General features: G+C 48.8%; 1 protein-coding gene across 1 annotated transcript; it reads left to right on the forward strand.

Moving 5' to 3' along the window:
* The first annotated feature begins 22406 nt into the window (after window positions 1–22406).
* On the forward strand, window positions 22407–22802 carry LOC138080817 (small ribosomal subunit protein eS12-like). Its single transcript, XM_068973656.1, has one exon. It carries the CDS (start codon window positions 22407–22409, stop codon window positions 22800–22802), a length of 396 nt encoding a protein of 131 aa, XP_068829757.1.
* Window positions 22803–23935: the final 1133 nt, after the last annotated feature.

Below are 23935 nucleotides of genomic sequence, written 5' to 3' on the forward strand. Positions count from 1 at the left end.
CAAGGTGCCGGATGCCGGCGCTGCTGGGGGTTGGCATGCTCTCAGCCCTTTCCTCCCACCCCTTCCCTGGAGCTCTGCTAGGCAACCACCGGCTACTTGCATTTTTGCAAAGTGATGTCATCTGCAGATAATGGTTTTTCCGTTCCTGGTGGAGCAGGAGTTCCAAATATTGTGCCTTGGAGGAGGGACTCAGGAAAGCAGATTGTCCACCCTTCAGGCATGGGGGTGTTGAGTAGACCCCCCCCCCCCATCATCCCACAGCCATGTCTGCATTGCAGAAGGCAGGCCCATGGTCTCAGGCCTCCTGGTCTCCCAACCCCTAAATGACCAAAACTGCAAGAGCCCCAGAGAGGAGCTTCTTATATTCTTCTTGAGGCCCAGAGAGGGCAGGGCCTTGCCCAAGCTCACACAGCATTTCAAGGCAAACCTGGACTCACACACAGAACACCCTGGGTCACTCGCATATAATTCAAGGTCTCCTAGCCTCAGCACTATTGACGTTTCGGGCAAGGGGTGGGGACTGTCTGGGCATTGTAGAATGTTTAGCAGCCTCCCTGACCTCTACCCACTAGATGCTGGTAGCACCCCTCAACCAAGTCATGACAACCAAAAATGTGTCTGGCTATTGCCAAATGTCCCTTCCCACCCTCAGGAGAGAGCAAAATTGTCCTCTTTTGAGAACCACTGTCATAACTGTGGTACCTGGCAGCGATCTCATATTCCACCACCCTCCATTTTTAGATGTTTTGGGGGGAGCTGATGTAATAGGAGAGGCTGGGGAGAATGCCTTTTGTCCCCAAGAGGAAAGTAACCCTCCACCTCCCGAGCCCTTTAGCCACTGCTAAAGGAGAGGGTTCCCAAATTTGAAGCCCAAAGGGGTCTTTGTCTAAGGACCCAACTCTGCTGGAGACACCTTCAGGATGCTAAGGCAGTGCTGGAGGCGGGGGGGTGGGAGGGGTTGAGGGGCTGGCCAGGGTCCAGGGCCTCCTCCTGTCTAGAAACACTGCTTTCTCTGATCACTTTTCTTGGCACAAAACTGCCGATTTATTTTCTTGGGGAAATAAAAATAAATGCTAGCTTTTGTAATCACATCTTCGATCCTATCTGGAAAGATCAGGCTCTCGGAGCTTGGCGGCTTGAGCTCTGAGTGCTGTGTCTGGCAGAGCCTGGAATCACGATGGATGCTTGAACATCGGAACAGGCACAGCTGACATATCCTTTCCTGTTACAAGTTTCCTTGGAATGTTAGCAGCCCTGGGAGGCAGTCCGTGCGTGGGCAGGCGGAATTTGGTGGAAAGAAGCCCTGGATAGGCCAAAAGGCCAGCTCAGCTTCTGACTCGTTGTGTGATTTTGAGTCTTTGTTCTTTTCCCCTCCAGGCCTTGATTTCCTCATCTGTGAAGTGGGACGAGGAGAGTTTCTTAACGTGTGGTCCATGGACCACATTCCTCAGAAACACTTAGGGAATGTGTTTAAAATGCGCATTCCTGATTCCTCCCCTACATGTCCTAAAGTTTGATGAGTTTCCAATGGATTTCAGTGTGCTTTCTTTTGGGGATGTATGTGTGTATGTGTGTGTGCACGCGCGTGTGTGCATACACTCAGTCGCTCAGTTGGGTCTCTTTGCAACCTCATGGACCACCAGGCTCCTCTGTCCATGGAATGTTCTACTCCAGGGGGTCTTCCCGACCCAGGGATCAAACCTGCATCTCTTGCATCTTCTGCATTGGGAGGCAGATTCTTTTGCACTGCACCAGCCAGGAAGCCCTAGGCGCGAAGACTTTTGGGGATCCAATGCCCTAAAGACTCATCTTCCTTCCAGGTCTTCAGTTTGAACATACTACAGTTTTGCAGGGTCTCCTTTCCCTCCTTATAACCAAGTATGAGGGTCTTGCCTGAGGCGAGAGGGTAAACTTATGTGGTGGTTCAGCACTGGGCATCGTTCCTGAAAATTATCTGCTCTCAAGCTCTTGGCAAGGTCTCTGGGGTCCTCCATCCAACTGAAGTCACTGTTAAAGCACTTTATTCCTACAATGATGAAACTCTAGCTGCTAGTTACAGAGTTTGGTTTCAAAATTGTGCCGTTTATTATTTTTGTTGGATTGGCTTGTAAACCCTTGTATAGTCATACATCATTTATAACTGTATTATTCCACAAGAATGCATTTTCCAGATGAGGTTTATTCCTCCTGTGAAAAACTAAAAAAAAAAAAAAAAAAAAATTCTGTCTTTCTTTTTATATTAAATGGAACGCTTTCCCAATGTGTTACCTATTTACACCATCTTAAATGGAGATCAAGTAACATAATTGTACTCTTTCTTGATGCCCAAGGGCTGTCACTGTGAACTTCAACTATTGTGCGTACGATCCTTGCAGGGACTCCTAAATTGTGTGATCTCCAAGTCCTCCAAGATGCTAAAATCTCCATGTTTACTGTTAAAAGTTTTGTTTTGCTTTTATTTTTATATTTTAAAACATTTCTTCTTCATGGCATGATCATGATGATACCCTCTAGTGGGAAACCAATAACCCATGCGTGTTAAAATTCCATTTTAAGAGTTAATTAAACAACAAATGAGAAAATTCTCTGATGAGTTAAGGGCTTGAACTTTGTCTTTTATTTTGGCAGCTGGGAGACTCAGGTAGTTTTATCTTTGTACTTTAAAGCCCAGCTCCCTTTGATGGCTTTCTGGATAAACGGGAAGTTAGTGTAGATACATTTTTCCGTGTAACAAACTGACTTTCCAGGTGGACTTGTTCTGCTTCTGAATTGGAGATGCTTTGATTTCTTCCTTCTCCTCACCCTGTTCTTAGAGCAGCTGCTCCACCCCTAGCCTGGGACACATGACCCAGTTCCCTTGATCTGCTTGGGCACTTAGATCCTCTAGCCAGGGGATTTGCAACTAGAATTCAAAACTGGAAAAAGTCACCTGTGGGGAGCTGACCTTGTAGGCCATGGGACTCAGGGGGAGACCGCTGTGGGGAGCTGCTCACTTGGGTCATGGGCAAGTCTAGAGTGAATCCAGACGGGAGGATGGGGACCCCCCGCCCCCCACCCTGAGCAGAGATGCAGGGAATGCCACATCTGTATGTTTGCGTGCGCGCTCACGTGTGTGTGTGTGTGTGTGTGTGTGTGTGTGTGTGTGTGCGCTGCTGCTGGTGGTGGTGGTGGTAAAACATAAGGGTCCCAAGACTCTGAAAGAGGGGCTTGCTCTGGTCAAGTCACAGAAAACCAGGGCAGGGAGAGCCCTGGTGGAGGTCTGGCCGATCTCTGCATTTGGAAGACTGAGACCCTGGGAGGGCGAGAGACTGACCTGAGGTCATCTAGAAGGGATGAGGCTAAGCTGAACTCGATCTGTCATGCTTGTTCTGCTTTGCTATCTGGGCAACTGGCTCAGAGGATTGACAGGCCACGTCTCCCCATCTCTTATGCTGGGAATCTGAGGACGAGGCAGATGCTGGCATGGCATAATTTGTTCCAAATGCCTCTCCAACAGCTCGTCATGGTATCTACAGCTCCATCATCTTCCATTTCCAGAAGCAGCTCTGGGCAGGTGCACACCGTGCATCTTGTTCACAGAAAAGCTTAATGAATGATTTGAAAAATCCAAGAGAAGGAAACCCACAGTTACTAAGTCCTCAGGCGATCTATAGCCAGCACATGGCCTCAGGAAGATAGCCCAATCGCTCCCATTTCACAGGTGAGGAAGCTGAGGCTCAGAGACATGAGCTGAGTTGCCCGGGGTCACACGGCATGTCAGGAGCAGCTCTCAAATCTGTTTCCAGAGCCCAGTTTCCTTGCTCTAAAGAGAATGGGTACTGAGTTCTGGAGCCAGGGATAGGCTGAGGTGATGGGCAGGTTACTAAGTGGGCTGATCTCACAGAATCATTCAGCAGAAATTGTCTGGGCCTCGGAATCAGAGCCAACTGGCTCCATAACCTTGGACTCCTTTCTGAGCCCCAATTCCCTCACTTCCAAAGGAGGGTGGGACTGGATGTTCCCTGTGATCCTAGAGAACTCCGTGGGCTAAGAGGGGGCCTAGGCTCTGGAGCCTGAGTTGGGAAGACCTAGAGGCAGTAGCTGACAGTCTGCCCATGGTCCAGATGCCAAGGAAATGGACAGTAAGGGAAGGGATGCTGTAGCTCAAGGGCTTAGCTTCAAATCCCCCTGCTCCACTTGCTACGATCATGTGGGCTCAAGGAGGTTAAATTAATGGCTCCAGCCTCAGTTTCCTCATCTATAAAAATGGGGATAATCATAGTATCTACCCCATATTAAGGATTAAAGCGGTTAATACGTATACAATCAGAGCAGTGCCCCGGCACTAGTAAGGGTCCAGAGTATGTTCCTTATTACTGCCGCGCTCCACACGCACACTTGCGGGGGTGAGCAGGTTTGAACTCTTAGTCCTGCTGAACGTCCACCTCCTCCCAGAGGCGGTGGCAGCTCTGGGGTGCAGCAGATGGTCCCCGTGGGCCTGTTTCCTGGCCAGAGTGAGTCCATGATCACTCAGACCTGACACATAGCCCGGCCACCCCCGCTGGGACCGCAGGCGGCCAGTCCTGGTCTAAAAATAGTGCTTTCATGAATGGAGCCAGGCAGGGCCGAGCTGCAGACCCACAATTAGGTTTGTGTTAAAACCGACTCTCCAGCTCTCCGGCCCCGCCCCTCGGCCCCGCCCCTCGGCCCCGCCCCTGGGGCGATGTCGATTGGGGAGATTCAGGGTTGGCGGGGCGGTCTGCGTGGTGGGGGAGGGGCTGAGGGGAGGAGGGGAGTGCAGTGATGGGTCCTTTAACGATAAAGGGGCTCAGTTTCTCTGTGACTTTGAGAGGTAGAAAGGAAAATCTCCCTTGATAAGGAGGAACTGGAAGTTTTCAGCGTTCACAGCCAGGGTTGTGTAGTCAGATGCAGCCTCTGGATCTGAGTCTCTGCCCGAAGTCTCTTCCCCTCCACCCAGTGGCTCGGCCCGCGGGGGACGGATGCTCGCTGGGGTGGGGGCTGGCCTGAGCAGGCTTTCTTCTCTCCCTGAGGCCTGCGGGCTGGGTGCTCTCCTGAGAATCAGGGTCAGACGGAAGGGTCCAACTCAGGCAGCTGCAGAAATGGAGAAGTTGAGCTGGAGACCACCAGCTGGGGCGCGAAGGGGAGGGGAAGGCCTGGGACAGACTAGCTGAGCAGCGGGTCGCAGAGGGAAGCCGACAGGCATCAGCGGGGCGCGACCGGAGAGAGCTGGCAGGTGGAGAGGCGGAAAGAGGCAGGAACTCAGGTCCCCAGAAGGGGATGAAGCCTTGCCGAGCCATGGCCCTGCTAAAGTCCCTTCCGGGCTCCTTACTGCTGGGTCATCTGTCCCCTACTAGACTGCGAGCTTTCTGAGGGCACAGCGCTTTGGAATAAATGAGGAGATGGGACTTTTGGCTCAGGATCCCAGATAATCCTGTTCTTTCCTCGAGAAGGATTGGGGGCCCCTAAGGGCTTCCCTTGTGGCTCAGCTGGTAAAGAAATCCACCTGCTAGGATGGACCTGGGTTCCATCCCCCGGTTGGGAAGATCCCTTGGAGAGGGGAAAGGCCACCCACTCCAGTATTCTGGCCTGGAGAATTTAATGGACTGTATCGTCCATGGGGTCACAAAGAGTCGGACATGAATGAGCAACTTTCACACGGGGGGATGGAGGACAAAGGTCCAACTTAGCTCAGGGACAGCATGGTCTCCTTGACCCTGAATTCAGAACACACTACCCCCTCCCCTGACCCTCAGAGAGAGCCATGCCCAAAGGGGGGGACAGCGCCTAACCAAAGAAAAGGCAAAAGATTGAGGATGGGGACCCTGCTCCTTCCAAGTTCCTCAAGTTAGATTCCACATTGGCCCAGTTCAGTTAAATTCAGTCGCTCATTCGTGTCTGACTCTCTGCGACCCCATGAATCGCAGCAAGCCAGGCCTCCCTGTCTATCACCAACTCCCGGAGTTCACTCAGACTCACGTCCATCGAGTCTGTGATGCCATCCAGCCATCTCATCCTCTGTCATCCCCTTCTCCTCCTGCCCCCAATCCCTCCCAGCATCAGAGTCTTTTCCAATGAGTCAACTCTTCTCATGAGGTGGCCAAAGTACTGGAGTTTCAGCTTTAGCATCATTCCTTCCAAAGAAATCCCAGGGCTGATCTCCTTCAGAATGGCCCAAATTGAGCCTGTTACGGACCAGGGTTCTTAGCCTTCCTTAATCAATAGAAATTGATAAGCAGCCAGACAAGAAATTCAGGCAAAGCTTTACTGGGGGCTCCTGGCAACCCACTCCAGTACTCTTGCCTGGAAAATCCCATGGGCGGAGGAGCCTGGTAGGCAGAAGTCCATGGGGTCACTAAGAGTCAGACACGACAGCGATTTCACTTTCACTTTTCACTTTCCCCCTGCATTGGAGAAGGAAATGGCAACCCACTCCAGTGTTCTTGCCTGGAGAATCCCAGGGACGGGGGAGCCTGGTGGGCTGCTGTTTATGGGGTTGCACAGAGTCGGACAGGACTGAAGCGACTTAGCAGCAGCAGCAGTTACAGCACCAGCAACTAACAAGTTTCCTTGCTCACTCCCCAAGGTAGAGGGAGGCAAGCTGGTGCCTTATGGGGGTGAGGGTAGGGGTGGGTTCAGGGGTCAGTCTGGAGGGGTGACCTAGGTGGTTGTCCACCCCTCTGTGGTGCTGTGTGCAGGGGGCATGTGCGGTTCCCTGCCTTTGCCCTTGGCTCTTCAGAAGTAGCAGCTGGGTTGTTTGGTCATTTTGTTTGCAATTCACCAAACATTCACATTGGGATAGAAATCACCTATGTTTTCAAGTGGGGGTAACTGAGGCCAAGAGAGGCTGCAGGGTTTATTCAAGGTGATTAAATTTATTCAGAGTGATTTCTTACTGGTGATTCAGAGTCAGATCTGGGCTTCTTGGCTCCTGCATCTGAGCTGCACTCACTGCCTCCCTCTGTGCCCACTCAGCTCCTGTGTTCTCAGTAGCTGGCCCATCCACCCGGGCTGCGGATATTCAATGCCTTTCACAGCTTTCTCCCACTTCCAAGTTTTCCCTCTGCAAGAATGGGACTGGGGATTCCTGAGCCAGTCCAGGACCCGTGTGCCTGGAATGAGAGACGCATGTGAGGAGCAGAGATCCTGCCAGGTCACTTCCAGCCAGCAGGATACACGAGGAAATGAGGAAAGCAGCATCTCCACTGCAGCTCGGCTGGGGCTCTGGAGTCTGGAAAGCTCTTCGGAGGACTGGAGGGTGGACCTTTGAAGTAGCCTGCTCTAGTGCCCACCCGTGGAGGCTTCTCGAGGCCTCTCTGCTTCTTCCTTCACTGGCCACTGTCCCCTGCTGCGTCCTCTCTTCTCTGTCTCAGGGCTTCTGTTTCCTCGTGGCCTCTGCCTCCTTATGTCTATGGCTCCTGTAAGCGTATGTCTTTGATAGCCCCGGAGTTTCTCTTTCCTTCATGTATCTCTCGGCTTTGACTCCTACCCCCAGCTTCTCAATTTATACTCGTTGTCCCCTTAGGAGAGGACTTGCTTAGCTTAGAAGTCCTGGACAGGTGATGGAGTAAATGAACTCTCATACGAGGTCTCTGATTCTTTGACACGAACTTTGTGTCCAGCAATTCCGTTCAATTTCACACTAACTTGCAGAGTTCGTGCAGACCCCAGGGGTTTAGAGCTCAGTCCCACAAGACTGTCTCCACTTCAGAAACTCTTCACAAGTCCCAGGGACCCCCGTATTCCCAACCGGCTCTGAATTCTGGGGTTCCCATCCCCCCTCTCCTCAGGTTCCATAATTTGCTAGAACAACTCACAAAACTCAGGAACGTGCTTTACTGTTATGGGTTTGTCATAAAGGACACAACTCACAGCAGCCAAACGGAAGAGGATGAAATATGGTGGAGGATGAGTGGCAGTATCCAGCCCTCTTCAGGCACACCACCCTCCCAGCAAGTTGATATAGTCACTAACCAAGAAGCTCTCTCAACTCTGTTGTGTAGGGTTTTTCTTAAAAAATTAAAGTTGGACTTCCCTTGTAGCTCAGTTGGTAAAGAATCCGTCTGCAATGTGGGAGACCCCAGTTTGATTCCTGGGTTGGGAAGATCTGCTGAGAAGGGACAGGATACCCACGCAAGTATTCCTGGGCTTCTCTTGTGGCTCAGCTGGTAAAGAATCCACCTGCAATGTGGGAGACCTGGGTTTGATCCCTGGGTTGGGAAGATCCCCTGGAGAAGGGAAAGGCTACCCACTCCAGTATTCTGGCCTGGAGAATTCCATGGACTGTCGGACTCTAAACTCTGTTGTTTAGAGTTTTTCTTAAAAAATTAAAGTTTCATTATCTAGACATGATAGATTTAATCCTTGATCGTTGGTGATTAAGCTCAATCTCCAATCTCTTTCCTCTCCCAGGAGTTTAGGGGTAAGGACAGCCAGCTCCCATTCTGAACCTGTCTAGGGTCTCCCCATGGGTCTTATTAGCATACTAAAGAAGTACCAAGGGATTTAGGACCTCTGGGCAGGAATCAGGGACAAAAACCACATATTAATTTTTTTTATTATACCGACGGGCCATATCTCTGGTCACTGGCGAACTTCAAGATTGGCTACTGTTGGGTCAAACACCCCCTTTTGTCCAGGCAGCCCTGGCTGGGGTTAAAAGGATGGCTCAGTGTAGTGTGTGGTGGCCCAGGAGAAAGCTGCTCAAGGACACGGCCTGGGCATGGACCTGGCAGGCGACAGAAGTGTCTGGGCCACTGAGGATTACTCAGCTTGGCTGATCAATTCAGTTCCGCTCAGTCGTGTCCGACTCTTTGAGGCCCCATGGACTGCAGCACGCCAGGCCTCCCTGTCTATCGCCAACTCCCGGAGTTTACTCAAACTCAAGTCCATTGAGTTGGTGATGCCATCCAACCATCTCATCCTCTGTTGTCCCCTTTTCCTCCTGCCCTCAATCTTTCCCAGCATCAGAGTCTTTTCAAATGAGTCAGTTCTTCGCGTCAGGTGGCCAAAGGATTGGAGTTTCAGCTTCGGCATCAGTCCTTCCAATGAATATTCAGGACTGATTTTTCTTTAGGATGGACTGGTTGGATCTCCTGTACTAGCCTGGCTGGCACAGGGACAAATAGGGCAAGAATCATTTAAGTATGCTGTCTTCAGAAATCCTCTCTCCCCTACTCCTTTCTTCTCACCATCTCTCCTTTGCTATTTGAATGGACACAATTGGAAAGAAAACAATTGTCTGTGTATTTAGCCATCCCGAAGCTGGTTATCAGTCAGTATGGTCCATCCCCTCTCCACATGGATTCCTCCCACCCCATCCACTTTGCTCTTTCTCCTCATGTCTGCCCAGACACTCACATCTGCTGTTAGTTGCTGAGGTAGGCAGAGCCGCTTCCCAACGAGAGGGCTTCAGGCATGCTTTTCCTCTGCCTGGAGTGCCTTCCCCCGCCTCCGCCTTGTGTTAGCTGCTCAGTCGTGTCCGAGTCTTCGTGACCCCATGGACTGTAGCCCACCAGGCTCCTCTGTCCATGGGGTTTTCCCAGCAAGAATACTGGAGTGGATGGCCACTCCCTTCTCCAGAGGATCTTCCCCGACCCAGGGATGGAACCCAGGTCTCCCACATTGCAGGCAGATTGTTTACCTGACCTTGGCTAACCCCCCCTCCCTAGGCCCCGCCTGATCTCCTGCTCTGAATGACAGGGTCCTCTTTCATGTGCCTCTTGTACTTTTCCTTAATAATACTCATCAGCCTTTGTAATGATAAACTTCTTTGCATGACTGTTTACCAAATCACTAGACAGTATGTTCCAGGAAGGAGGTATTGGGCCTGTTTTGATCAGCGCCATATAAAAGCACCTAGAATAGCCTTGGATTACTAGATAGCTGTTGAGTGAATGAACAAAATTGCATCGGAGATAATTGTGATATACAAAGGCAGCTTATATGTATATACATGAATTAGAAAAATAGGAACACTTAATAATAGCCAATTAAAATATACTCAATTGTAGCCAATTAAAAAATACATTATAGTCATCTACCATGGAATTTATACAGCCAGTAAAATCACAATTTAAAAGCATATTTACGTCCAACATCAGTAGTCACTAGGGAAATGAGAATCAAAACCACAATGGTTATAATTTAAGAAACAAAAGAAAAATAGCCAGTGTTGGTGAGGATGTGGAGAAATCGGAACCCTCTTACATTGTTGATGGGAATGTAAAATGGTGTTGCCACTGTGGAAAACGGGCTGGCAGCTCCTCAAAAAGCTAAATATAGAATTACCATAACCCAGCAATTCTACTCCTACATATATATCCAAGAGAAATGAAACCATTTGTCCACACAAAACCTTGTCGTACACAGATGCTCAAAGCAGCGTTACTCATAATATCCCCCAAATGGAAGCCATCCAAATGTTGATCAACGAATGAGTAGGCCAGAAAAATATGGCATGCCCATACAATAAGCCATTATTCGGTCACAGAAAGGAAGGACTGTTACCCCTGCAACATGGGTGAGACTTGCAAGCATGATGCTAAGTGGAAGAAGTCAGACAGAATCCCATTCATTATGATTCCATTTATATGACTTGCACAGAGTGGCAGGTCCGTAGATAGAAAGTAGATTAGTGGCTGTCAGAAGATCAGGGAAGGGGAGAATTGAGACCAACCACTAACAGGTACCAGTTTCTTTTGGGGCTGATGGAAATGTTCTGGAATGAAGTCATGGTGATGACTGTGCAACATAGTGAATATAGTAAAAACCACTGAATGGCACATTTTAAAATGATGGATTTTATGCTATGTGAATTATATCTCAGAAAATTAATTAAAAGTGTATTCCATAATAGAGGAGAGACTCATGATGTATTACAGGGAGAACACAGGCTACGTAATCTAGCTACGATATCTACTAGAGTCAATATATACCACAATTTCTAAAAATTTTTAGAGAGAGAGAGAGTAGCAGGTAGATATATACAACCACAAACTCAGATATGTTTGTCCAGTTTGTCTCGATTTTTAAAGTGGGCCAGTGAGAAATTTGTTATTATTTGGGGTTCCTTCCCTCTGCCCTCTGTCCATTTAGCCAGAGGAGCCCCTGCCCCTTCTTCCTTGGGGATGGAGGTTGGGAAAGTTGGGGAGTCTGGGGTTCAGCCTCCCTAGACATTCTCACAGCCCCCTGCAGACCCTCCTCTTTCCCAGTTGGGAAGCCCCTCCCTCTCCTCTCTCCCTCCCCCTCCCCTCGTCCTCTGCTTCCCCGATCTCAGTGCTTAAAGCCACAGACCCCTCCCCCACACCCCAAGAACACTTGGGACAAACTCATCTGCAAAATGGGGATGCTGTGGGCTACCCTGCAGGGTCACAACCAGGACTGGTTCAGAGGTGAATGGAGGTCCCTGCCCGCCTTTAGGGGGCCTGCCCTCTGCCCCATCCCCCAAGTGCTGTGTTTCTAAGTGGGCCCAGAGCTGTGTGTTTTGGCCTGGTGTGTCCCCACGTCTGGAAAGCCCTGCTTACTGGCACACTTCAGGTTCTGGATTATGGAAATCGCCCCCCGCTGCCCCCAACCCTCTATGTCTGGGCAGCCGACAGCTGGAATTCCATGGCCAGGCTTGCAGGAAGCTGGGGGTCCAGGCTGTGAGGTGGAAGACTGCCTCTCCAAGAGAGCTGCTGGGATGAGGTCTGGCTGGCTCCCCTCCCCACCTCGGGGCCAGCGCTCCTGCTAACCTCATTTGACCTCGATGTTTCTGGTTTACTGGGAACCAAGCAGAACCCGTGAGTCCTCAGCATGTGAGAGGCTGAGGTTTTCTCTGCTACTGTCTGCCTGGCGCCCTGCTGGCCCTTCCAGAGGAGCCAAGGACTTGGGTTTGCAGAGATCTGGAGCAGAAGGGGATGAGGGGGGCCCTATTCCCCACTCCTGGCCTAGGAGCAGAACGGCCTCAGCCTCTACAGTGGGGCAGCAAGGGGGCCATTCTCCTGGGCCAGGGCCTCCCTCTGGAGGTGTAGTTTGGCTTTCCAGCCTCACTAGCTGCATGACCGTAGGCAGAACTGTCTGCCTCTTGAGCCCAGGTGTATGTAGGTAGGGGAGGAAAAATAATGTTCCCTCTACCCTTCTGAATTCTTAGTGGAGACCCCTGTCATAAAAGACATTGAGAAGAGGAAAACAAACAGAAGTTTATGAACATGTATCCCTGGGGCACACATCAGCCAAAGCTGGGAAGAGTCACTCCATGAGGTGGCCTAGAGCTCAGACTGAAACATCAACTTAATAGGGAAAGGAGCGGAAGGATGCAGCTCCCTTAGAGGAGAGGAAATGAGTTTTAGGGAAGATGAATGGACTCCTAGAAGAATAGGCTGGAGGTGTGACAGTCTGATGCAGCTTGCGTGGCTGCGGCGTTGACTTCTGGTCTCTTCTTGTCTGGACTCAATCTGCCTCCCTCTCCCTGTTGAGGACACTCCAGGGAAGGAGACTGATGATATTTGAGTTCCTTTTGCAGGATCTGTCTGGAGACAGAGGAAGTCTGTCCCCGCATTTGCTGCCTTTTAAGTGCCTACAACTCAAAATAATTGACATACCAGAGACATATATTGGGATGGCACATTCTACTCTTCATGAAGAAAGGGAGGAGTGATTCTGCACCGTGTGTGTGTGTATGTGTGTGTAAATGTGTGTATACCTGTGTGTACACACCTGTATGCTTGTGCATGAGTAAGAGCTAGGGGGCTCTGGCAATGTAGGGGGAGCATTTTCGGTTGTCACAATGATGGAGGCAGGATGCTGTTGGGGTAGAGAGGGTACGAAGCACTAAATGTCCCACTCTGCATGGGATGGTCCAAGCAGTGAGGGCTGGTTGTATCTCATAGAAAATCTAGGCAAGATAATTACCACGGTCTGAGAAAGCTGAACGTTGAAGAATTGATGCTTTTGAACTGTGGTGTTGGAGAAGACTCTTAAGAGTCCCTTGGACTGCAAGGAGATCCAACCAGCCCATCCTAAAGGAGATCAGTCCTGGGTGTTCCTTGGAAGGACTGATGCTGAAGCTGAAACTCCAGTACTTTGGCCACCTCTTGCGAAGAGTTGACTCACTGGAAAAGACCCTGATGCTGGGAGGGTTTGGGGGCAGGAGGAGAAGGGGACAACAGAGGATGAGATGGCTGGATGGCATCACCGACTCGATGGACAGGAGTTTTTGTAAACTCCGGGAGTTGGTGATAGACAGGGAGGCCTGGCATGCTGCAGTTCACGGGGTCACAAAAAGTCGGACACAACTGAGCGACTGAACTGAACTGAACTGAGACTTTTAATATTTTGAGACCATTATTGGAAAACAGGCTTATTGCTACTTAATCCAAGGAAGAATTTCCTTGTGCTGTTACGGTTATGGTGCCAAGGAATGAAGACCCATCAAAGGCCCCACTGCCCTGGAAAAGGGTGGTGGTTGCTAGTTTAGTCGCTAAGTTGTGTCTGACACTTTGGGACCCCACAGACTGTAGCCCTCCAGGCTCCTCTATCCATGGTATTTTCTAGGCCAGGATATTGGAGTGGATTGCCATTTCCTTCTCCAGGGGATCTTCCTAACCAAGGAATTGAACCTGTGTCTCCTGCTTGGCAGGTGGATTCTTTATCATTGAGTCACCAGGGAAGCTGGAAAAGGGTGGGTCTAGTTAACTAGAAAGCCCCTCCATCTGTGTGAAGATGGGAAGGTTTGGGATGAAGGGCTGGTGGAAGCAGAATTCCTATCCCTGACCGACTAGAGTTGGGGGTAGGGGGAGGGGTGTGGGATGGGAGGAGGAGAGAGGAGACTCTTGTGTGTTCCGTGCTGGGCCCTTGGGTAGCCGAGGCTCTGTGAAGCAAATTGAGCAGGGAAAATTCTTAGAGGTGTGGGGTTGGGGAGAAAAGGATGTTCAAAAAAGTGATGTCAAATGTTCAGTATAAAGTTGTGTTCAGAAGTGTATACATTTTCCCACATTCCATCTTCCCGTTAAATCTAGGGCACATTCCCAGGTGCCTAGGGGGGGTGAGTTTTTCCTCACTCCAGTTTTTCCTCGTTTTGCCAACGAGTGAGGAAGGGGCCCACTGTTGCATCTCAGTAATTGCTCCAAGGAACTGAGACAGCTCTCCTGGGGCTCATGAGTGATCCACACTGAATCAACTCTGAGAAGTTTGGAAGCAGAGAGACCACAGGAAGGCAGAACCCTCATGCTGAAATCTTGGAGAGGGCCTTCAGCTGGAGAGAAAGATTCCTGGCAGTCCAGTAATTATAGTCCTAATGATGACTAGCATTTACCGAGCGGTTACCGTCAGCAGGTTTGAAGAGGCGTGTTTGACAGTGGTTAAGTAAGCAGATTCCCAGTTTAGGTTTCCTGGGTCTAAATTCCAGCCCTACCTGGTCTGCCTGTGGGGCCTTGGCAGGTTACACACACTTCTCCAAGTGCTGGCTTCCCCATCTGGAATGGTGGCAGTCTCGGTGCTTACCTTGGAGGTCGATTAAATAACGTAACTCACATAAGGCACAGCGCACTGTCTGGGACACTGACTTCTCGGTAGAATCAGAGGTTGTTACAAAGATGGTCACTGCTCCATTATCACTGGTGGCGGAGGGGGAGAGCGCAGCTGGCATTGAGGTTTCCATACATCCTGTCATTTAATTCTCACATCAATTCCATGAGGCAAATGTTTTATATACAGATGGAAGTGTTTTATTTGCAGTTCCATGAGGCCAATGTTTTATTGTACAGATGAAAATATGGAGGCAAAGAGAGGCGAAGAGACTTCTCCCAAGGTCACAAAGCTAGCAATTCTGGGTTTGAGCTCAGGCCTCTCTGATCCCGTGGTCCTGCTCCTCGTCCTCCTCCAGGCAGTCTCCAGGATTGTCTAGCAGTGGGGTGAGATGCCTTGATAAGTCAAGAGACTCCCGTCAACAGGCACTGGAAGAGGATTTTTCTACTCTGGGAAGGAGCACAGATGACTTTTGGCTCCAGGACTCAATGCTGTGACTCAATTTTAGTTTTTGGGAAGGGTTCTGGGAATTGTTGATGAGCTTCCAGGCCTGGGTCATGAGGTTTGAGAGCCAGGGGGTGCTAAGAAGGCCCGCAGACCCAGAAGGCCACTGTGCTGGCCTTAACACATATGGAGGTGGTGTGAGTGGCATGTGTGTGTGTGTGCGCGTGAGCGCATGCGTGCTGAATCAACACTATTTTGTTTTCTTCGTCAAGAGCCCTGGCCCTCCTGCTACTGTGGTCGACTCACAAGGAATAGTCTGCACTCAGGGTCACAGGTGGTGACCTGTGGAAATTCCAGGAAGATGGGCACAAAATTCCAGGAAGATGACAGGGGAGGGCTGGAGGCTTGGGGACCACTGTACCCCTGGCATTCTTTATGCAGAAAACTTGACCCTTCTATTCTCCAGGACTGGCCAGGGGGATCTCCGCTTGGGAGGCAGTGATCTTGGGAGCTCCATGGTGGGGGCCCAGGGGCCTGGGAGCAGGAGATAGTGAGTTAGGACCAATTGTGCCACCATCCCACAGGGGGGACCTTCGCTTCCCCCATCCAGACAAGAAGGGGCCGGGGCTAGGCTCCTGGGTGGTGGGGAGGGCCCTGGACGTCTGGCTCTACATCCTTGGAATTCCCCAAGCCGGGAAGGCTCAGGAGTATTCCCCTAAAAGGCCCGGTGGGGGAATGACCGGCCCAAGGAAGCTTTATTGCATCAAAGAATAGGAAAGCAATACTGTGCAGACATTTCCGATAGGAAAGGTTCCTGGGTTGGGAATGGGACTAGGGGGTGCTTTCTTCCTGTTTAGGGCATGTGACCTCTCCGGGGACAAAGAATAGCTGCTACCACCTCAGTCAGGATGGAGTGTGAGAAAATAGGCTGGAATTATAGCAAGAAGGCTTAAGGTTAGACACTTAGTTTAACCAGATAAAGCACTCGGATCACTTACTCTGAGAGGGATTCAGCCTGAAGTTGTAAACAGGTTTAACAAGGCTTACAGAAATCCACAGAAGCTTCACTCAAAGGCAGAAATATGGGGAAGATAAGCTTTCAAATCAACAACGGAGTTAGTCATGTCAACCATATTCCTAGTACCATGCTGGGTATCTTGGCAATGGGTACCTGGTTCTTAGGTACAGAACAGATGTCCCTAACTCCAGGATCAGTCCCAGGTACCCATTCCCCAGAAACTTGTAGCACAAAGCTGGAAGAGAGTCTGAAAACCAATCAAAGCCTTCTCCTCCCCACAAAATTTTCAAAGTTCAAATCCAGGATGTAGTATTTATTGAGCACTCGCTGAGTGCTAAGCCCTTTAAATGCATGAGATCACGGAATTCATGAATGAAATAGTACATTCACTGTTTGGGGGAGAAAGAAGTGGGCTCAGAGAGGCTGTGTCCCACGCCCGGGGCCACGCGGCAGTCAAGCGGCAGAACCATCTTTCCTCAAGGTGCCGTGTGTTCCCAGGCTAGATGTCCAAGCTTGGGACCTTTCACTTTCCTTTTCTGTGCCAGGCGCTGTGCCATATGGTGGGAGTTCTAGGGACAACAGGCCAGCCCCCATCCTCATGAATTTACCCTTGATAGCTGGTTCAGAGGAGGAATTCTTGCTGTTGGAAATTTGGTGTCTGCAGACCATTCCAGAAGCATCCAAGGCAGTGAGAAGCCTGGGCAGGGGTGCAGGGGCTCAAGGAAGTTGAGAACCGAGAGGACAACGGGAGATGAAGACTTTCTGTGGAAAGGTGGTCAGGCTAGGTGAGGACAGAGTCCCTGACTCCAGGATCAGTCGTAGCGGGGAGGGCACCATGAATGGAGATCTCCGAGGCTGGAGCGCCTGGGTGTCCAGCATCCCAGACATGTGATGAACAGCGCCCTCGGACACAGGATGCGGAGGCGATTAGGCACACAGACTTTGGAACTGGGCAGATCTGGACTCAACTTGACTCTAGCTCTGTGTGACCTTGGACAAGTTACTTGCCCTCTCTGAGGCTCAGTTTCTCCAACCGATAAACAAGAATTCTTTCTCGAAAGGGTTGGCCCTGTGCTTGACGTGTTATAAGCCCTCCATCTATGGGGGCTGCTCTCATTCGGTTATGCCTGGGCATAACTGCTTCTGTCTGCCTTCTGGTCTCCGTTTCCCAGATAAGAGAATATCTTCTGAGCAGCTCTGAGAGGCCATGGCTCCGTCAGAGACTCTGGGCAGGGGCTGACCAGGGCCTGGTCCCCACGGAGATCAAATTTCCAGCCCCTCCGTGGAGCCAAGTAAACACAGGGGAGACAGCAAGGCTCCCTCCGCTGCCCACTAACAACCAGATTCCTGAAGCCACCGCAGCCGCGGCTGCTCACTCTGATTGTGTCTGGCTCCAGTGTCCCCAGGCCCTGCTGCCGTCACCCTCATGAGACCCTGAGGTTCGAGGTGGGGGTGTGGAAGAGGCGTTGCAAGCCAGTTTCGTGGTGGCGGCGGCGGCCAGTGTGTCAGCTGCTTCCAGGAGCAGATGGCTTGTCTCTCAGAGTTTTCCGTTCTGGCTCTTCCTTCCTCTCTTGGTCATTTCATGGACCGCTAACGCTGCTGACAGATGAGACAGAGCCCAGGATGCTGAGCAAACTCCCTCCCCCAGCCCTGAAACGGCTGCATCCCCACTATCTGGGGCCAAGGCCAGTGGCCCTAATTTTATAATCTCTCAATTGTTCTATTCTCTGACTTTTTACTTTCCAAGGGAAATTAGCATGTTATTTACTGAGCACATCTATGTCCTAGGCATAGGTGAGCAAGACACAAAATCCCAGTCTTCAAGGATTTCTTGAAGGATCATTTCTGCCTGGTGAATTCCTATCCACTCTTCAAAGTCCAGTTCGAATATCTTCTTCCATTTCTCCCTGCTATTCATCTCATGCCACTTCCTCAAGGATTCTCTGCATGATCATGTGAGCTTTTTGGCAGTTCTCTGGGGCCAAGCTCTCTTTTGCTTGAGAAGCTTCACTGGGGCTGATGCTGCCACCTCCAATTCCTCCTACCCCTCATTCCCAAGCAAACCATACTCACTCTTCAGAACTCAGGACCCCTGGACTTTACCCTCAAGGCCATTAAGATGCTCAAGATCCCAAAGGCACTCTGTCAGTTATGTTTTTACAGTGTGCTATTTGATTCCTGGCCATCTCCCTCTCTGGAATGTACATTCCACGGGGACAAGAAGAGGGTAATGGTATGTGGTCTGGTATGTGGAAGACTCTCAGTATACATCTGCTAAACAGACCCCTCCTCCAGGAAGTCCTCCCTGATTTCCTCAGTTTCTCTCCCATCTGCTTATTTCTCATCACTTTCTTTCTTGTCTCACTTTGTTTATGAATTTTTAAATTCTAGAATATTTATACACAGAAGAAAGTACATAAAATATGTGTACAGTTTAACAAATTATTATAAAGCAAACGCCAACTTAAGTACCACACAGGTTAAGATTTAGAACAAAATCAGAAACTAGATCTCCCTGTATGTCTTTCTCATCCCACTAGAGTCAGTGCTGATCTTTTGATCATGTCTTGCTTTATTTTATCGTTTTGTTTCTACAGAGGACTTCCCAAACCATGGAGTTTCATTTGCCCACTTTTTTGAATGTGATGTGTGTAGAATCACCTGCACATATTCTTGTGCGAGCTTGGCCTCTTCGGCTCAATATTATGTTTGTGAGGCTCAGCCATGTTGGGGTGTATACTTGAAGTTCATTGACTTTCTTTGAGCATAGTTTTTTTTTTAATCATATGACATCATTTATTTATTCATTCTACTGCTGATAGACATTTTAACTATGCCACTGTAAGCTTTCTGTTTTGTCTCCTGGGGTGCACATGCACTCAGATTTTAGGGTCTATACCCAGGAGTGGGACTGCTGGGTCATAGGATATGCAATTTTATGAAATAATGTCAACAAACACTTTTTCTAACAAATACGTCCACAAAGGTTTAAAGAACTCTTTTAAAAAGTAACTTTGAGATATCACTTTACATGCAATAAAATACACCCATTTAAATGTATATTTTGATGTGTTTGGACAGGTTTCTCTGGTGGCTCAGACAGTAAAGAATCTGTCTGCAAGGCAGGCGGGAAACCCCAGTTTGATCCCTGGGTTGGAAAGATCCCCTGGAGAAGAGAATGAGTATCCAGTCCCGTATTCTTACATGGAGAATTCCATGGACAGAGAAACTTGGCGGGCTACAGTCCATGGGACCGCAGAGTCAGACACGACTGAGAGACGAAAGCTTTCCTTCTTTCCTTAGACATCTTTGTAACCACCACCACCATCAAGATACAGAGCATGACTGTCACCTCCAAAAGTTCCTTCATGACCCTTTCCTGACAATGTCTGCCACCTCTGGCCTCAGTCCACACTGGTCTGCTTACTGTCACTATAGATTAGATTTGCTTTTTCCAGACATTGGTGTATATATGGGGACCATGCTGTTCAACTAACATAAATAGTGATTCTAAATGTGAGTTAAGAAATACAGGGGAAAAAAGCAATTTTTGTTTAGAGATTGTTTTCACAGGTTTATATAGTTGTTATATGGGCTTCCCAGGTGGTGCTAATGGTAAAGAACCCACCTGCCAATGCAGGAGACCTAAGAGATGTTTGATCCCTGGGTTGGGAAGATCCCCTGGAGGAGGGCATGGCAACCCACTCCTGTATTCTTGCCTGGAGAATCCAATGGACAGGGGAGCCTGGAGGGCTACAGTCCATAGGGTTGCAAAGAGTCGGACACGACTAAGCAACTTAGTATAGCTACAGTGTGCAGTATTTTGTATCTGGCCTCTGCCGGTCAGTGTAACATTTCTGAGATTCATCCACATGTGGGTATGAGCAGTTCATGTCTTTGGGCTCTGGATCAGTGTTCTATTGTATGGATGTGCCGGTTTGTTTACACAGTCATCAGTTGATTGACATTTGGATTATTTCCAACTTGGGGGTATTACAGATGAAGTTACTATGAATATCCATGAACAAGCCTTTATGAGGACATTTGTTTTTATTTCTCTAAGATAAATACTGCAGAGTGGAATTTCTGGGTAATGTGGTAAATGCGTGCTTAACTGGATAAGCAGCTGTCAACCTGTTTTCAAAGAATCATTTTATATCCTTACCAGCAATATATGAGAATTCCGGCGGCTCTCTATCTTTGTCAGCACTTGGTATATTGTCAGTAATTTTAGTTTTGGCCACTCTGGTGGGGGTGTAGTAGCATCTCACTGTCATTTGCACTTACATTTCTTTAATGACAAATGACATCAAGCATCTTATGTGCTTACTGGTTATTTGTGTATCTTCTTTTGTGAAGTGTCTGTTCAAATATATATATTTTTAATGGTTTATCTTTTTAGTATTAATTTGAAAGAGTTCTTTATATATTCTGGATACAAGTTCTTTGTCAGAACATTGTATCATGAATATTTTCCCCCAGTTGTTGGTTAACTTTTATTACTTAATAATGTCTTTAAAGAGCAGAAGTTTAAAATTTGATGAAGTTCAATTAAGACTTTTTTGTTTCCATTTGCTGCATTTTGTGTCCTTTATAGGAAATTCTTGCCTAATCCAAGGTTGAAAGAATTTCTTCTATATTTTCTTCTAGAAATTTTATAATTTTAGCTTTTATGCCTCAGTCTATGATCTGACACCACCCTTATGGCAGAAAGTGAAGAGGAACTAAAAAGCCTCTTGATGAAAGTGAAAGAGGAAAGTGAAACAGTTGGCTTAAAGCTCAACATTCAGAAAACGAAAATCATGGCATCTGATCCCATCACTTCATGGCAAATAGATAGGGAAACAGTGGAAACAGTAGCTGACTTTATTTTGGGGGCTCCAAAATCACTGCAGATGGTGACTGCAGCCATGAAATTAAAAGACACTTACTCCTTGGAAGAAAAGTTATGACCAACCTAGATAGCATATTCAAAAGCAGAGACATTACTTTGCCAACAAAGGTCTGTCTAGTCAAGGCTATGGTTTTTCCAGTGGTCATGTATGGATGTGAGAGTTGGACTGTGAAGAAGGCTGAGCGCTGAGGAATTGATGCTTTTGAATTGTGATGTTGGAGGAGACTCTTGAGAGTCCCTTGGACTGCAAGGAGATCCAACCAGTCCATTCTGAAGGAGATCAACCCTGGAATTTCTTTGGAAGGAATGATGATAAAGCTGAAACTCCAGTACTTTGGCCACCTGATGTGAAGAGTTGACTCATTGGAAAAGACTCTGATGCTGGGAGGGATTGGGGGCAGGAGGAGAAGGGGACAACAGAGGATGAGATGGCTGGATGGCATCACCGACTCGATGGACAGGAGTTTGGGTAAGCTCTGGGAGTTGGTGATGGACAGGGAGGCCTGGTGTGCTGCGATTCATGGGGTCGCAAAGAGTTGGACACGACTGAGCGACTGAACTGAACTGAACTGATGATCTATTTCACATCAGTGTTTTGTATGTGGACCAAGGTAAACGTCAAGTTCTTCTATTTTTTTATGTTGATCCCTTCTTGAATTATCTTGGCACTTTTGTCACAATCAACTGGCCCTGTGTGTTTGGATCTGTTTTGGGAACTCATCCTCTCCCATTGATCTTTGTATCAGCAGTTTTGCCAGTGGCGCTCTGCCCTAATCACTACAGTGTCATCATAGGTGTGAAATCAGGTTATTTAAGCCCTTCAAATTTGCTCTTCTTTTTTGAGCTTCATCAAGTAGAAGCTTAGATAATTGATTTGAAACCTATCGTGTCTAATACAAACATTTGAAGCTATAAATTTCCCCTTAAGCAGTTCTTAAGCTGCATCCCACTCATTTCAGTCCCCTGGCCTAAGCTTGTTTCCCCGCATGCCTACTTTCTAAGGTTTTGTAACCAGCCCCTACTTTGCAAAGGGAAGAACCCTACAAGTGGCCTCTTAACTTCCTCTGTTGCTCCTTCTAATTCATTTCCTCCAGAACAGCCGGAGGGAAGTTTTGAGAGTAAATCCATGACATGCCTGCACTGCTCTGAACCATGTTCTTACAACTTCCCACTAGCTCCCCTTTCTACTTAGAAAAATATCCAAGCCCCTATCAAGGCTGTGCGCGATCTGGCTCCCACCCACGTCCTGGATCTCATTTTCTCTCTCCTACCTGGTCCTTTTATCACATTTGAGGTGTTCTGGCTTTTTTTTTTGTTTCTCTCAACTCATGAAGCTCTTTCCTTGCCTCTGAGCCTCTGTAAATACGATTCCTGTGACCTGGAATGCTCTCCTCCTGTATCAATTAACTGTTGCCAGGTAACAAACCATCCCCAAACCTAATGACTTAAAAAACGAATCATCCCTCTTTCCCTGCCACCACAGAGCCGCATGGAGGCTGAGGCTCGGATGCATTCAAGATTTGGCTCTACCGGTAACCCACCTCCATGGCGGAGGAAGGCATTGCTGCTGGAGGTGTAATGGACGTTAATACTGCTTTGCAACAGGTGCTGAAGACCGCCCTCATCCACAATGGCTTAGCATGTGGAATTCATGAAGCTGCCAAAGCTTTAGACAAGAGCCAAGCCCATCTATGTGTGCTCACATCCAACTGTGATGAGCCTATGTATGTCAAGCTGGTGGAGGCCCTTTGTGCTGAGCATCAAATCAACCTTATCAAGGCTGATAACAAGAAACTAGGGGAATGGGTAGGCCTCTGTAAAACTGACAGAGAGGGAAAACCCCGTAAAGTGGTTGGTTGCAGTTGTGTGGTGGTTAAGGACTATGGCAAAGAATCTCAGGCCAAGGATGTCATTGAGGAGTACTTCAAATGCAAGAAATGATGAAATAAAAAACTGAGTTCTGTTTAAAAAAAAAAAAAATCCATGTTCTCTTAGGAGGCAGTGAGACAGCCAAATTGCTATGCTGGTCTGGTTAGGGATTGGTTGATCTTGGTTAGGGCCTCTCATGCATCTTTGGTCAATGGTGGGTTGGGTAGTGGCCCTGCTGACCTTGGCTGGGTTCCCTTACATGAAGGTGATTTGAGGGCTGTTGACTGGTCTAGCCTGGCCTTGGCTACAAAGGCTGAGACAACTTGACTTTCATCCATATGTCTCTTCCATCTCTCCAGCAGGCTTGCTGGGGGTGAAGGCAGGAATCCAGGGGAAGGAAAACTCCTGCAAGCATGTTTTCAAGCCTCAGTGTAGGTCAGGTCTCCTGAAAGCTATTGCCACAGCAGTCCATGGCCAAGTCCAGATTCAAGATGGGGAAACAGACTGTGCAACTTTAGTGAGAAGAGCTGCAAGGTCACAGGACCTTGCGAAGGAGAAAAGCGGGAGCATCTTCGCCCCTGCCCCTTCTTTCCACCTAGTACCTTCTCATCCTCTGTCTCCTCCTTGAAGAATTCTTCGCTGACCATCCTGGGGGCAACAGTCATCCCCCAAGTTTTCTCAGTAGCATTCCTCGTGTGCTTTCTTCACAGTCCTAAGCTATAATTCTTCCACGTGCGTGTGTGTATTTCTTGTGTCCTGATGAGGGAGCAGGGGGACCATGTCTGTGCGCCCTTTGTGTTCCCAGACTCAGCCCAGGGCCCAGCACAAAGTAAGCCCCCTGCAAATATTCACGCACCCACCAATGAACCAGCAGGGCCACGTTCTCAGGGAAAGAATGAAGCTGTGACTTGGGGCAGTGAGTCCCCTTCCCTAAGTGGCCAGGTCCCAGGAGTGGGGTCTCACATAACGCAGCCCCCACACTCGGCCTGGATGCCCGAGTCCTTGCTGTGTCTGGAATGAAGCTCATAAGTCAGGTTGACCTGGTGGCCTCTCTCCAGCTAGAAAGTCACTCTCTTCGCTTCCAAGGGCAGGTCACTCTGTCTCGGGGGACTCATAAGCCTTGCTCTACTGTCCTTCATCCTTAAAATAGATTTTAAAGCCTGCCCTGTGGAGTGAGGACATCTGGAGTTTCAGAACTGGGAGGT

Source organism: Capricornis sumatraensis, chromosome 6 (assembly GCF_032405125.1).
Source record: "Capricornis sumatraensis isolate serow.1 chromosome 6, serow.2, whole genome shotgun sequence".
Taxonomy (NCBI): Eukaryota; Metazoa; Chordata; class Mammalia; order Artiodactyla; family Bovidae; genus Capricornis; species Capricornis sumatraensis.